This window comes from Chroicocephalus ridibundus, chromosome 3 (genome assembly GCF_963924245.1).
Source record: "Chroicocephalus ridibundus chromosome 3, bChrRid1.1, whole genome shotgun sequence".
Taxonomy (NCBI): Eukaryota; Metazoa; Chordata; class Aves; order Charadriiformes; family Laridae; genus Chroicocephalus; species Chroicocephalus ridibundus.
The window spans coordinates 55,629,211-55,642,904 of NC_086286.1; the positions used below are offsets into that span (position 1 = coordinate 55,629,211).

The 13,694-nt window shown below is 40.4% G+C and overlaps 1 protein-coding gene across 4 annotated transcripts in view; it reads left to right on the forward strand.

Moving 5' to 3' along the window:
- Positions 1–13,694, forward strand: part of UTRN (utrophin) — a 391,112-nt gene that overhangs the window by 52,588 nt on the left and 324,830 nt on the right. For all 4 annotated transcript variants that reach the window (XM_063329232.1, XM_063329233.1, XM_063329231.1 and 1 more), the window contains one exon: positions 10,538–10,599. In XM_063329232.1, the coding sequence (XP_063185302.1) occupies positions 10,538–10,599 (62 nt within the window). The remainder of the gene's footprint in view (positions 1–10,537; positions 10,600–13,694) is intronic.

The window sequence follows — 13,694 nt, forward strand, 5'->3', positions numbered from 1 at the left end:
CACAAAACGATTTAAGGTGATGGAGTGGCAGTACTCAAACGCCACTTTGCACAGGTTTCATCACAGTCCTCCCAGTTGGTCATTAAATAATAAAAGCACTAGGATTGGGATGTGTACATGTAATCCTTTGCCTAAACAATGGGCTGCTGAAATCCCTTGGCTCACGTTCTTGACAGGCTTTGAACTTTGGTTGCTCTCCTTTTGACTGCTCTGTTCCTGCATCTTCTCCAGTTTTGGTCACGCAGTTTGGAGTGGTATATCCTGAAAGAGCTTTCTGTACTGAAGTGGGAGGTCTTCTGCGGGCTCACACTGATGGTGATCAGTGGCTTGCGTGATTGCATAAATGGTGGTTTTAATGCATTCCAGATATTTATCCTTTAATTGTCAAACAGAATTTATGTACTTTCAGAGCAGTTAATCAGGGAGAGAGTTCAACTTTGGGGCTTAATTACTGACTAAGCCAGGGAAGGAAACGTGAGTTTAATTAGGATATAGGATTAGCAGTGCCTTGACCTACTGCTGTTGTGACCAAATAACAAAAGAAAATTCTTATGTTTGCCAGAAGCCATAAGAAGGGATCATTTGTAAAAGTTTACTCCAGTTTCTCTTTTATTCTTTCCTAATTCAGGTGTCTCACTAAATACATGAATTGGATAAGACACCTTTATGACTGTGTTTCTTCTTGCCGCTAGAGAACGAATATTAATTTCTTCATGGACAGAGCGCTCAAAGTTTTGCTTAGCATCACATTTTTCTGCACAAAGGTTCCCCCTTCCCCAGTGGTGCTATATTTCTTTTCCTTGGCCAGCAAAGGGATGTGACTGGGAAATACATTTATCTCAAGAAGTTGACTTGCCTTTTGCTTAATCTTCCTCACTAGGGCTGTACAAAACACTTAATATACTTCAGGTAGGTCATCTGAAGCTAAAAGCAGGTTAAGTTACGGTGATCGTTTCCGTAGTGAACTTGCTGGAATATTTTAGCGATAGAAATGAGAGTATTTTGTGTGGTTTGCGCTAACAAGCATATTGGATTTAAATTCTTTGGTCATCCTATTCATTCTTTTGCTTACTTCTTCATGTTTAGAGCACCACTACACCACATTAATTTTGGGGGCTTCCTTTAAACCTTCTACATTTCAGGTTTCATCTTAGTAATTACAAAGGTTAATAGGCTGAGGTAAATAATTTACAGGCATCAGTGTGGCTGATCATTGACAAAATAATGGAATAGCTAATGAAGCCCAGACTTAGCCTGTCTGGAAGGAAAATAAGCAATTTATGCTTTTTTTAAACTTTATTTGCCTGTTTGGTTTCTGTAAAGACTGTTGGCTCAACTTTGTTGCTGAGATCAGTATGCAACAGTTTGAGTTGAGGAATATTTTCTATTTCGGCGTGTTTCCCCTCTGCTTCTGTCTTGCAAGTGTTGCCAGCCTAGGAACTCATGAGAGTAACATGACATAGTGTGAGTTTTGGTTGTGAAGAATTGAAATGTGTTAGTCTGTGATTGTAAGTTGGCCACAGAAGAGTGTAGAAGCTTTCTAGTACATAGTCTGTTAAGTGAAATCGTGTTAGTGAGCAGCTTTCCAGCAAGTGTCTTGGTGAGCTTTAGATGCTGTCAAGCTTTGCTTCCTTTCTCTTTCATATCTTTCTCTTTACCATGAACATGCTGCATGTTCGTAGACAAGCTCCCCTCTACTCAGCGCTGGTGAGGCCACATGTGGAGTACTTGGTCTAGTTCTGGGCTCCCCAGTACAGGAGAGACATGAACGTACTGGAGTGAGGTGAGTGAAGGGCCACTAAGACAATGAAGTGACTGGAGCATGTCTCCTATGAAGAAAGGCTGAGAGAGCTGGGACTACTCTTCAGCCTGGAGAAGAGAAGAATTGGGATCAGGGGGATGCTACCAAAGTTTATAAATACCTGAAGGGAGAGTGTAAAGAGGATCGAGCCAGGCTCTTCTGAGCAGTGCCCAGTGAAAGGACAAGAGGCAATGGGAACAAACTGAAACACAGAAAATTCTATTTATACTTAAAACACTGATATGGGTTGCCCAGAGAGGTTGTAGAGTCTCTGTCCTTGCAGATCTTCAAAATCTGACTTGACCTGGCCCTGGGCAACCTCCTATGACCAACAGCATTGGACTAGACAATCTCCATAGGTGCCTTCTGACCTCCACTATTGCCATGTTTTCTGTGAAACACTTTAATGCAAAATTTTACTAAACTTCTTGGGAGCAATGCAAAGAGTGGTAGATTTCATATGGATAGTGAAGCTTGCTTAATACTTGTAAGATGGCTTGAGGCATTCATATGAATGTGCTTATAAGATTTTAATTGATATTGCAGTGATTATAACAGTTACAAAACTGTAACAGATATATAAAATATAAAGTATACATGCTCATTGTGTTTGGGTTTTTTGGGGGGTCTGGAAATCTTGTTCCAAGTAACAAAGTGAGTGTTATGGCTTTTTAAAGACACTTTACTCTTCTGTTTTCTTATTTTCTGAGTTAATTAGCACTGGAAAACTTAAAATATTTTTTTTTATTACCTTCTATGGATGAAATACAATTGTATGTGTGCTTTTTTTTGTGTGTCTTAAGACTAGATTTCTAAATACCATCAGAGGTTTGAGGCAATCAAACCCAGAAAACTAATACCTTGACTTTGCATAACTCAACTGCTGAAGTTGCCATGTTATGAAAGTCTTATATACTGGACTGCTAGGAAAGACTTAAATTCCATGGGGTTATAAATTCCATTTGTTTTTAAATAACTCTAGTCGGCATGCTGCTGTCACTGAAATGGAACCTATGTGGTCTGTATTGGGAGGTACTTAGTTAACTTGCTTGCAGAAACCTTTAAATAGCATTTATGTAATTTTTAAATATGTTAACAGCATACACGTTTTTGAAATCTGTAGATTAATCCATTATCACAAGGAAGTAGGATATTCTGATTATGCTTGTCTTTCAATTTTTTTTTTTTTTTCCCTGCAAAGCTGGTCCAATTTCGATTAACTAGTGTGAAACTTAATCCAATTTTCATGTCAAAAAGTTAATTAAATAGCTACAGGTTGTGTGAAAATTAGTGGCTGGAAGAAGAAGAGGCCCTGAACGCAGTGCCTCTACTCAAGAAGCAATTGTTAAAAAGAAGTATAGATGTCTTTCCTGCTGCCTGGTGGATGGTCTGTCAGTGTCTGCCTGTGAGGCACAGCCTGGTGCATACCCAACTGCCTGTACCTTGTGTGCTGGGATGGGGTGGGACCTTACCGTGAGAGACCAGAGAAGTCGTGGGGAGGAGCTGGCACTGATGGGGCGTATGCTAATATTTAGGAAGCCAAACATTATTAATCTACTTCTTAGGAAATTGGAGCATTTAATATGTAGGAGCCAGGTATTTTTAGCTTACATCTCAGGAACTGGCTTCTATTTGTGAAAAGCTGTTGACCTAGAGAGGTTTAGAGCAAGAATGAGGATGGAGTGTGGTGGAAGGAGACTTGGGACAACGTGGGGAGAGATGGATGGAGGACCCTGGGAAAAAGATGGGCAGCTCTGAGAAGGAATGGATCAGGAAAGATTTTAATATTTGTGAGTGAAAAGACAGAGAATAGGGGATGAGGAATGTTTGGGATTGCAGCCTTTGGGTTTTTGGAAAAGGAAGATAGCAAAACCTCTGGCTGAACAGAGTTGGGATAAAAGAGACTCTGGAATATGAGGGGGGCAGAAGTTCAGTGCTGTGAATAAGAACTTCTCAGAGCGCTTCTGTCTTTACCCACCTGTCATAGAGAACAAAGTAACAGTTACATCTTTTGTAGTGTGAACCTTGTTTCCTGAAGGTGTTCAGACAAGGTTGTTTGTGATGTCTGTCTGATTTGAAACTCTGCCATAACTAGCAGAGAGAGATACTTGGATAGATACAGTTAATGGCTTGGCTTCCTTCTCTGCCCGAGCAATATTGCTTACTTGGGCCTGCGCAGGGTCTCTGACATCTGTTGTGTCTCTGCTTCCTTCTGGTATGCAGATGGGCTTTTTGTGGGGTCGGCTCTTGTGTTATGCAGGAGATTATGCTAGATGATCACAATGATCCCTCTGACCTTATATCCCGTGAATCACCTCCACAAATGCAAGTGAACCTAATAATAGTTCTAATTTGGGAAGAGAAAAAGGAGCAGATGGCTAACACCAACTTGTGGAAAGCAAATCTGCTTTCTTTGTAACAGCTCAGAAATGCAAAGACCTAATCTGTGTTCATAACAAAATGAGCAGTAGTAAATCTGGTTTGTGATTCCTACCTTTTGTTTGTGTCTGTAAATTTGCTCTCTTTAAGTGCCATCCTGTTTTTGTGCTTAGAAACATCTTAATAGCCAGATTTTGGGCAGGAGTTATCTGCCTTTCTCTTCTCTTTCCATGTGCCAGTCATGTTGGTTGGGACCTCAGGGAGATGGTGAGGGCATCTTCTTCTCCCTGCTTGTGAGGTTTGTCCTTTGATATCTACAGGGTGCATATAATCCAATCCACTCTCTATCATTGTAGAGGTATTTGTGATACCTTTATTTCATTTTTTTTTTCCCATGGTGCACTTGCTGATAGCTGAAACCCTTTGCTCTAACCAAAGATAACAGCAGAGACTTTTCCATCCTCAAGCCTTAGTGTGTGGTTGCTGGCAGTTTGTGAAATATGTGCCCAAATGTATTTGTGTCTCACACAAAGGCTTCCCAGGGCTGTCTTGCGCTGGGAGCTGTTGCTGCTTGGCTTGACTGAATGTTAGGGAGCCATTGCAGGCTGTTGGATAGAAATGTGGGCGACCCTCCAGATCAGCTCTGTGTAGTTGTTGGGAGACACTAGCTCCAATTCTTGGCAACTTGTGAAAACAGCGGGGTCACTGGCTGACCAGTGTGGGCCGTCAGGCCTGGTGCGTGGTACCACAGCATTATTTCTGTCTGCCGAGAGCTTGCTTTTAAACATCTAGCTTCCTTTTAAACATCATTCCAACGTGCTGAGCCCAGCAGTGGGGTGTGTTAGATTGCTTTTGCTGGGAGGTATGGAAACAGCTATTTTAATATTGCTTCAGCTGTGAGGATACCTTCTTCTAAGTTATTGGTTGCTGGGGGATTTTTTTTATTGTGAAGTAAATTCAATTTATCTTAGATTCACAGCACTCTTCAGTGAGAACCGTGGGGTGGTCCTCATTACTGCTCTGTGGTGCCTTGTTGGGAAACACCAGGGCATGAGGTGTGGGTTTATTTTTTTTTTTTTTTACGGTTTTTGTGTTTGGTTTTTTTTTGGTAATGCTTGTATTTCATAATTTGGTCTATACAGAGAATTTATAATTTGGGCAACTGCGTCTTATGTGGCAATTGCTATAGGCAGACATCACTACTTTTTTTTTTTTAGAGACAAGTTATTAATATAACTGTGTTTTGCCCAGCTGCTGAAGTTTGGAGAGGGAAGGAGAAGGAATGAAGGAAAACTTTGTGCTGATTGCAGAAATTAAAATTTCAGTGCAAAGGTAAAAGTTTACAAGGGAATTACTTGTTGTTAGAGCCCTATGTTCTACCATGGTGTTGCAAGAGAAGAGGGAATCTGCAGAACAATCTAACTTTTACTTTCTGTTTCGTTAAAAAACACTAACAGCCTCCCCTCTAAAAAAGCCCAAGCCAACCCAAAACCTCAGGACTATAGATAAAGATTATTTGGTGTTAATGAAGTCAGGGTCCAGTAGTCCTGATGAGCATCAGAGGTTCTTCTGTGAGCTTGGTGGTCGTGAACTCTATGCTTTGTGGCTTGCTTGGCTTTTTGCCTCTTGCTAGCAGGGATAAAAACCACACTGGTTTCCATCCTCAAATTTTAGATGCTTATTTTGTGTCTTTTTATACATGAATTAGTCTGAGCGAGTTTGACAAAAAGATAGTTACTTTCAAAATGCTTTTTCTATCCAGAAAACCCTGCATCCAAGAATACAAAACTTTCCCCTCTTTTTGTTAATGTTGTCAGGGTTTCAGACCAGTGCTAGTCCTGGGTGGGGCAGTATCTATGATAGATACCTTGCTTGCCTAAAGGCTTAGGCAAAGGGGTGTTTCTGACATTCCAAGTGTCTTAATTGAAACCCACAGGCTAATTCCTTCTTTTATTTCTAAATTCCTTTGCCGAGAACTTAAATAATGAGGTGGGGAAAGCAAATTTAAGTTAAAATGTGAGATCACCCTTGGTAACTTATGCTGGAATGGTTGGGCAATTTCTGTACTTTATTTGCCAATCTAGTCTGTATGCTTTTCCAGGGCACTTTCATTATAGTGCTGCTCTGCCAACTGTTTTGGGTGTGATAACTTTTGTCTTTCAAAAACTAAATAACACCGTTCTGTCATGTAAGCATGTAATGCGTTTTGGGGAAATAAGAAAGCTGGCTCTCAGTATGAAGCTGAGGTTGAGTAAGGGACAAACCACAATCCAGTAAGGCTTTTGGTTTTTACCTCTATTTTTAGATCATTTAAATTCCTTTTTGCTCCTGAACATAATATTCACAAGATAATAGATTGGACTTGAACTGCGGTTTCAAGGTGCCCCAATAAAATTAAGGGACAATGTTGAGGGTGGAGGAGGTACGTAAGACTGTAAAAACAGCTGTTGGGGGTGACTGAATGCCAGGACACTGGCTGGGCATCTGATCACAAGAGCCGGTTTTTTTGAGTGTACTCCAGTTGCATGGACATACATCATATTGTATAACAGAAACAGGCTTCAGCAAACAAGCATCCGGGATAGGAAGCTCCTCTTCTCTCTGTCATCACAAGAGTTTAATTTTGTGTGCATGTGTGTGTTTAGGTTTCCTTTTATTTCCTCTTAAAGGAACAAACTGTTCTGACACTGGCCATTACGAGTCCATTAAGTGACTGGAGGGCAGGCAGAGCCATATTGGCCAGAGGAAACAGTCGGTAGGTGATGAAGCAAAATTTGGCCCCCAGTCAGTCCTTGGCTTTTATCGTCAGGCTGTGGTGGTGTGGAAGGAAACACAAATGTTTTAGTGACTTGGTGAATTTGTTTCTCACTGGGCTGTGACTTGCTGACATTTTTAATGTCGTGTGTGAGAAGTTGACTGGCTGGAGTACCGCACGCTTTGCTGAATGGTAATATTGGTTTTTTGACCGAATGCGGCTAATTTGTTACCCGAGTCATAATGTCAGCCTCCGGGGGTTAGCTTTACAGACTCATAGGAATCTAAAGAAAATTAATTTGTGGGATAAAATAACTTGTCACTGTTGTTAACAAAGCACCAGCATTTCAGTTACAAATTTCTTTCCAGGGATTTACAGCAGGAAAGCTTGACACAACCCTAGCTATAATGGCCAATTACACAAATCCTAGTTTCAGAGGCTTTTATAAAGCAAACATGAAAGCAGAGTCTGACTGGGCAAGTGTCATCTATGAGTTTTATAACTGAGCAGGATGTTTTGGAAAGATGGGAGTTGTGGGTGTTCTGATTCCTTGCTTGACTGAAATAGAAAGGGTGCCCTGATACTGAAGAGATAGTAGGGGTATGTACATTCATATTCTTTCTTTCACCATTAAAGACTAAGTAGTTAATGTTTATTGAAGTCATGTGTGTTTTCGTTTGTCGGTGTTTTTTTTTTTGTGTGTGTGTGTGTGTGTTTTTTTTTTCTCCCCTCCCTAGGAAACCCTTTTCTTGAAAGGAGGGGAAAAGGGGGGTGGATTTTCAGTAAATGTCATATATGCTACTGCAGCACACACAGCTGGAGCACTTTCACAGCCTGGACCAGGGGAGCAGCTGTAGGCCTGCTGAAGCTGGTGTAATGCTGAGAAGAGCTGTCACCTGCTGTGTGTGTGTCTGTGAAGGGGCTGAGCCCCCCAAGATTGGGGTGTGTAAAGTTCCTAGTGCACAGGATTTATAAATCTATAACCCGTTTCATAACTGTTGTTATCCTTTTACACAGTCAATACAATTATTTTTGGCCTTTCCTTGTGCTTTGCTTTTATCATCTTAAGGAGTAACCATGTTAAAAGAACATGACATCTTGAACTTTGGGGTTATTCTTGATTCTCACAGAAGTTTAAGGAAGGAAAAAGGCAATCCTAGCCTTAGGAAAGCGTTCTAGTACATAAGTATGTACTTGGAGTTGCTAGTAGAACAGGGACAGAGGCTACTGAATTTAAAGAGAGAAGGATGTTTAGATCTCAAAACAAATACAATACAAACAGTATTTGCAATTACTGTAAATGGAAAACATTACCAAGAGTTGGACAGAGTCTGAGATTGAGTTTTGTATGATGCTAGGTTTTTGGTCCAACAGTGGCAGTTAATCTAGTCTGCTCCTGTCTCCTAAACAAACAAAAAAAAACCCAACCAAAAAAGCCCCTCAACCTTGGAGGGCAAAAAATAGAGTAAACATATTCAGTATATTTGAAGTTTCAATCTTGACCCTGTCAGTCTCCTGTGAGATGGGTACTTGGCACAGAGTATCCTGCTGGTAGATCCTATCTGTCTCTCATGGCACAGCAAGCTCTTTCATTGAGGGAAGAGAGCAGGGTTAATGAGATCTTTTAAGTAACTCTATTCCCCCAGAACAGCACCTTGAATTTCAACGAGCTGTTTTAAGCACGGCCTACTGTGCATGCACTGTGTAGGTATCTTGAAGTTCTTTCAGAAAAATCTTTTTCTGTATTGGGCTATCTTTGATTTCTGATTGAGCTCTGAGCGTGACCGAGGAGTAGGCTGTGTTGGATCAGCTTTAGAGGGCAAAGAGAAGAGGCAGAGAAGGGTGAAACAATGGCTGCTGGCTGCCACATTGCAGCAGACATGTAGACTCTTTGGCGTGCCCTGAGCAGGTTTTTCAGTTGTGGCCTAAAAGGACCCCAGAAGTGAGATTTTTTTTTTTTTAAATTGATATGAACATTTTCATAAAGTTTATTAAGTCTTTTAACTGCCATGACATTTCATTTCTTACTAATGTGACTTCTCTTGTCTGGACTGAGCTGTAGCCGCTATTCCTTGTTCATGTCTGTTGGGTAAAAAGCACCTGGTCATTTGTTCCACTGCTCCAGTAGCCTGTGTGTACCAGATTTATGGCTAAATATATTAGACGTGAATGGCATCAATTTCAGATGCGTGTTGGGCCAGAAACAAGAAATTCTGAGGTGATTTACCTAAGGAATCTTCTGGTAGCATTCTGTGATTTATTTATTTTTTTTTAAAATTTAATAGACATCTGGGTTTTGTAGGTAAAACTTGACTGTACAAGTCTCAATTACTGCTGTCTGAGGTATATGATCTTTTTAGTGGTGCCTTTTAATCATAATCTGATATCTCTGAAGACTGTATAATTTTTTTTTTCCTTTTCATGATTTCATGTAGTTGGAACATTTGCGTGTCAATCCAGTTTTTTCTATGGCTTCATCCTAGTGCAGGGGACAGATGTTCTGAACACCATGGTGGTATGCTTTGCCCAGTGGAAGGCACTACCTGCCTTGGCTGTGGTCTGCTGCATGGATGTGGAGATTAAAGCCTTTCACAGGCTGCATGTGTATCTCTTCTTGGCTGCAGCAAGCAGGCCTGAAAATCCATGGTGGGCCAACTTCCTTTGCCTGGCGTGTTGTCATCAGGTAATTCACTGCAGATGACTAGGCATAGTCTTGCCCTTAGCACAGCTCAGTGCAATTTACCCAAGAGGTGACCTGTGATATGGGCAGGGCTGTGCTGGAGATGACTAAGCCTGATTTAGTGGGACAGACTCTGCAAAATTGCAAATGACTCCCAAATGGCTTCCTTAAACAACTTGGGAAGCTATCTTCTCTCTGCACAGCTGAAGGCCACTGCTCCTCCCTCTGCTTTGACCTGTAGGTGTTAGCCTGTCCTTCCTCCTTGTCCTGCTGAGTCCTTCTGGCTGTGTCCTGGACCCTGGGTGGTGGTACTTTGGTGCCACACCAGTAGGGGCATCTGAAGGGAAGGGCTGTTGAACCCATCCCACAAGTTACCTGAACTTGACTGTGACTGATCACTAACATGGTTTCTAACCTGGGTGCCAAACCAGGCTGAGGCTGGGCAAGGATGTGAGTGCTTCAAGGGTTATTCCAGCAGCTTTGCTACTGCAGTTGCTGTGGCATGTACTGAAGGAGGCTATTATCTGTGTCAGAAGCTTGAATAAGGACCTCAGTAGCTTTTGGAATAATGTATCCAGGCAAAAAGGTGTTGACAAAGTCTGTTAATTAAAAGCCCATGGTTTCATAGGTTGCTTTTCACCAGATGGGAAGCTTGTGAATTTAATGCATGGGTACCCTGCCCAGGGGGTGCTGTGAGGCTGACTCTGATGCAATGGAGCTGCTGTGGTTGCTAGCAAAGTTGAAACACTTGTGTGACTCTGCAAGTACCAAAGTCTTGTAGAGGTTTGAACAGCTTCAATGACAGATTAGGCAAAAAATTATCCCACTGATTCAAGATAGTTTTTATTATGACTTGTTTTGAGCAATCTAGGATTAAGAAGAATGCATTTTCACTCATTGTTTTCTTATTTTCTCTCTCCAGATGAACACAATGATGTACAGAAAAAGACTTTTACAAAATGGATAAATGCTCGGTTTTCCAAGGTAATGTTGTGTTGAAAGTATGACTTCATTTTGTTTGAAGTCTTTGCTCTTACCCTTGTAGAATGCTCCTAGTAAAATGTATCATGAGAACAGATATAATACCATAATGTTTGTTCGCTCTTTGTTTCCCCATGCACATAAACATTTGACACTACATGTCTTGTTTAAGAAAATATGAAAGATTCATCTGTTAATACATTAAAATACTGTTATTTGCATGACGGTGTCTGATTGGGTTTTGGTTCTCTTTATACAGTTTATTTCTACATGCAGTTTTCGGAGTGCATTACAGCAGATTTTGAACCTTAGTCACTCCGTTAACTCTCAGTGCTGCCGAGTTAGCTTTCCTCATCCAAAATACTCTGCAAACCTGCAGTTGAAGCCACCTGGTGTTGCTCCTTGAGTCTTGACTGTGAATTTTTGTATAATTATTTGTTAATGTTGAATTTTCCTTGGCATTCATGCTGTATGTTTCTTGTTTTAATTCTCTTTACTGACTTGAAGCTTACTAAGGGTCTTGTTTTGTGTTTTGGGATGACAGGAAGTGGTGGTTGCTTTGGGATGCTATTTAAAGCCTGTTTTTTATACTGTTCTGCACATAGTGAAAAACAACACTTTGCCCAGAAGCAAGGGGGCTGTGGGAACTTTCCCTATTTTATAGTCTGAACGTGTGAAGGAACCTGGGCTATTATCAGAGAAAATTCATGTTGGTTTTTTTTCTAGCCAGTATGGTGCTGCAAGTGGGGTGAGTAATAGTTTGCACCCTGTTAATGAAAAGGCGCATGTGTGTGAAATCCTGAAAGCAGATAAACATATAGAAGGAAGGGTGTGGAAGGAGGGGTATGTGTGGTTTGTTTTTCTTTTTAAATATATCAACAACAGTGCTATAGCAATGAATGGCGGCCTCTGGAGCACTGCCCTTCTGAAGTTCTTGGTCAGCAACGTAAGAAATTCTTACCTTCCTTCCCTTCCTGTGCAACAGGAATACTGGGCAATGCAAGGCTTGTGGCCTTGGTTCATTCGCTTTTGGCTTAGGTTTGTTTTGGTTGAAAGCTGATAACCCGCACTCTTCATCCAATGCGTTCTTGGCTAGCTTGCTCTTTAGGGGCGTGTACATGCAACTGGCTGCTCTACACTCTGCTTTTGGCTGCTGCAGAGAGGAAAGACAGTCCTGCGGGATGAGGATAAGGCAGGGCAGGATCATGTAAGGAGTGAAAACATAGTGAGGAAGGAAAGCCCGTTTGTAGAGACTTACCCTGGCATAAAGATGGCACGAACATGGAAATGACAATGGTACTGAGAATGTGCTATCTGACTGGTTTGTACGTGTTATGGACACTGTATTGAAATAGGTAGAATTGTTTTCAGTCTTTATACTTCTACACCCATGGATATATCTTATAAAGTGCCTTTTACTTTTATACTATGTATTCAAACAGATCCTGCTTAGCTCCTGGATTTTCCTGCCACAGAATATGGTCAGATGCTGGTTGGATTTGAAGTAACTCTGTAACTTCATGGCCCATTAAACCACCCAAAGCTATGAAAGCCTTGTTAATGACTAAAGAGACTCGTATAAAAAGACATACTCCTGACTACTGCATGTCCAATTCAAACCGGAGCATGGCTACTTTGCTACGAGAAGATGCAGGTTTATGAAGATTGGCATGTTCAGATTGCAAGGAAATTGCTGGTGTTAGGTAGAAATCACCTCATGTAGGAAAGTCTAGTTTCAACTGCGTCTTGAAAATGTAAAGAGACTGATTTCAGTCTTATTGAAGTTTTTTAACTTACCAGGTCATTTGGGCTGTTTAAAATTCCTTTTCTGTGAACTAGATTGATTCAGCTGCTTAGTAGGATAGAGAGATTTTAGAGGCTGAGTAAATGTAATCTGACTTACATTGCAGAATACAAAATGGTAACTGAGGAATTTTGTATGGAATTGCAAAGTTCAATCCAAGAATTTTACTTCCCTTCCACATTAATTATATTGTAGTTGCCCTTCATTTAAACACATAAATACAAAGTAAGCAGCTGAGCCTCTATAAACTAGTTTGGCATACAAAAATCCTAAAATTGCAATTGCATAATGTACTCAAAAGTGCTGAACTTGATTTAAATCAATTCAATAGGGTTTTACAAAGGATCTGGAGACCGAGTGATGTCTTTCCCTTCTCTCATCAGAGAATAGGTAGATATAGATAGTTCTTGCTCTAGTTCACAGTACAAGAACTTGTGTTTGTGCTCTTCCTTTGAATTGTGCTAAAACAAAATGCATCATATTTGCACATACTTCTTGAAATGAAAGCATAAGCACATTTAAAGTGGATTGAGTCTTAAGGTCAATAAACGTATTCAGCCAAGACTCAGTGCTTGCTGTAGAAATCTTTACCTTATCAGAGCCATACGCACTACAAGTCACAAGCCTATCATGGTTGTGTAGTAAGGAAATTTTGTTAAAATCAAAGGGAATAAAATTCCTTAGACAAATTGTCTATTTTACCAAGCTTTAACCAATAGGGAAGTTTGCATTCAAATAAATATTGATACAGAGCATTTCAGTGTATCTTTATATTAGGCTGTCTGATGTTTTTCCTTATTGTATGTTTTTCCATTCTCTGTTCAGTCTAATTTCAAGAGTCCAGATTTAGCTGTTTCTCTGTAGTATAGCCCACCAATTAAGTTGTATAGATAATGTATGCTCTTCAAACACTGTAAAATTATGTTTTTTATCCTTTTTTTCTATCCTTTTATCCCTTTCTATCCTTTTTTCATTAACATTTACCAGTTCATAAGTATTAATGGATATATTTCCAGAACACCTTTCTGTAATGCAAGAGTACTGTCTCATGCGTTTACAGCTATGGCATATAAAAGTAAATATCAGAAGTAGCTACTAATTTTGAGTGCCCAATCTGAGACTTTGGTTAGATTATCCAGAGGATTTGACATTTCTGTAATATCTTCATATAAACCAGAGCTCTTGTGGAGCCTTATGACAGAGCTCAGAGGGTTCATCTCTTCTGCAAACTCAAGCAAACCATCTAAAGTATCTAGTTGGTTTTCAAATGGAGCTTGATCAGCATAGAGAAGGG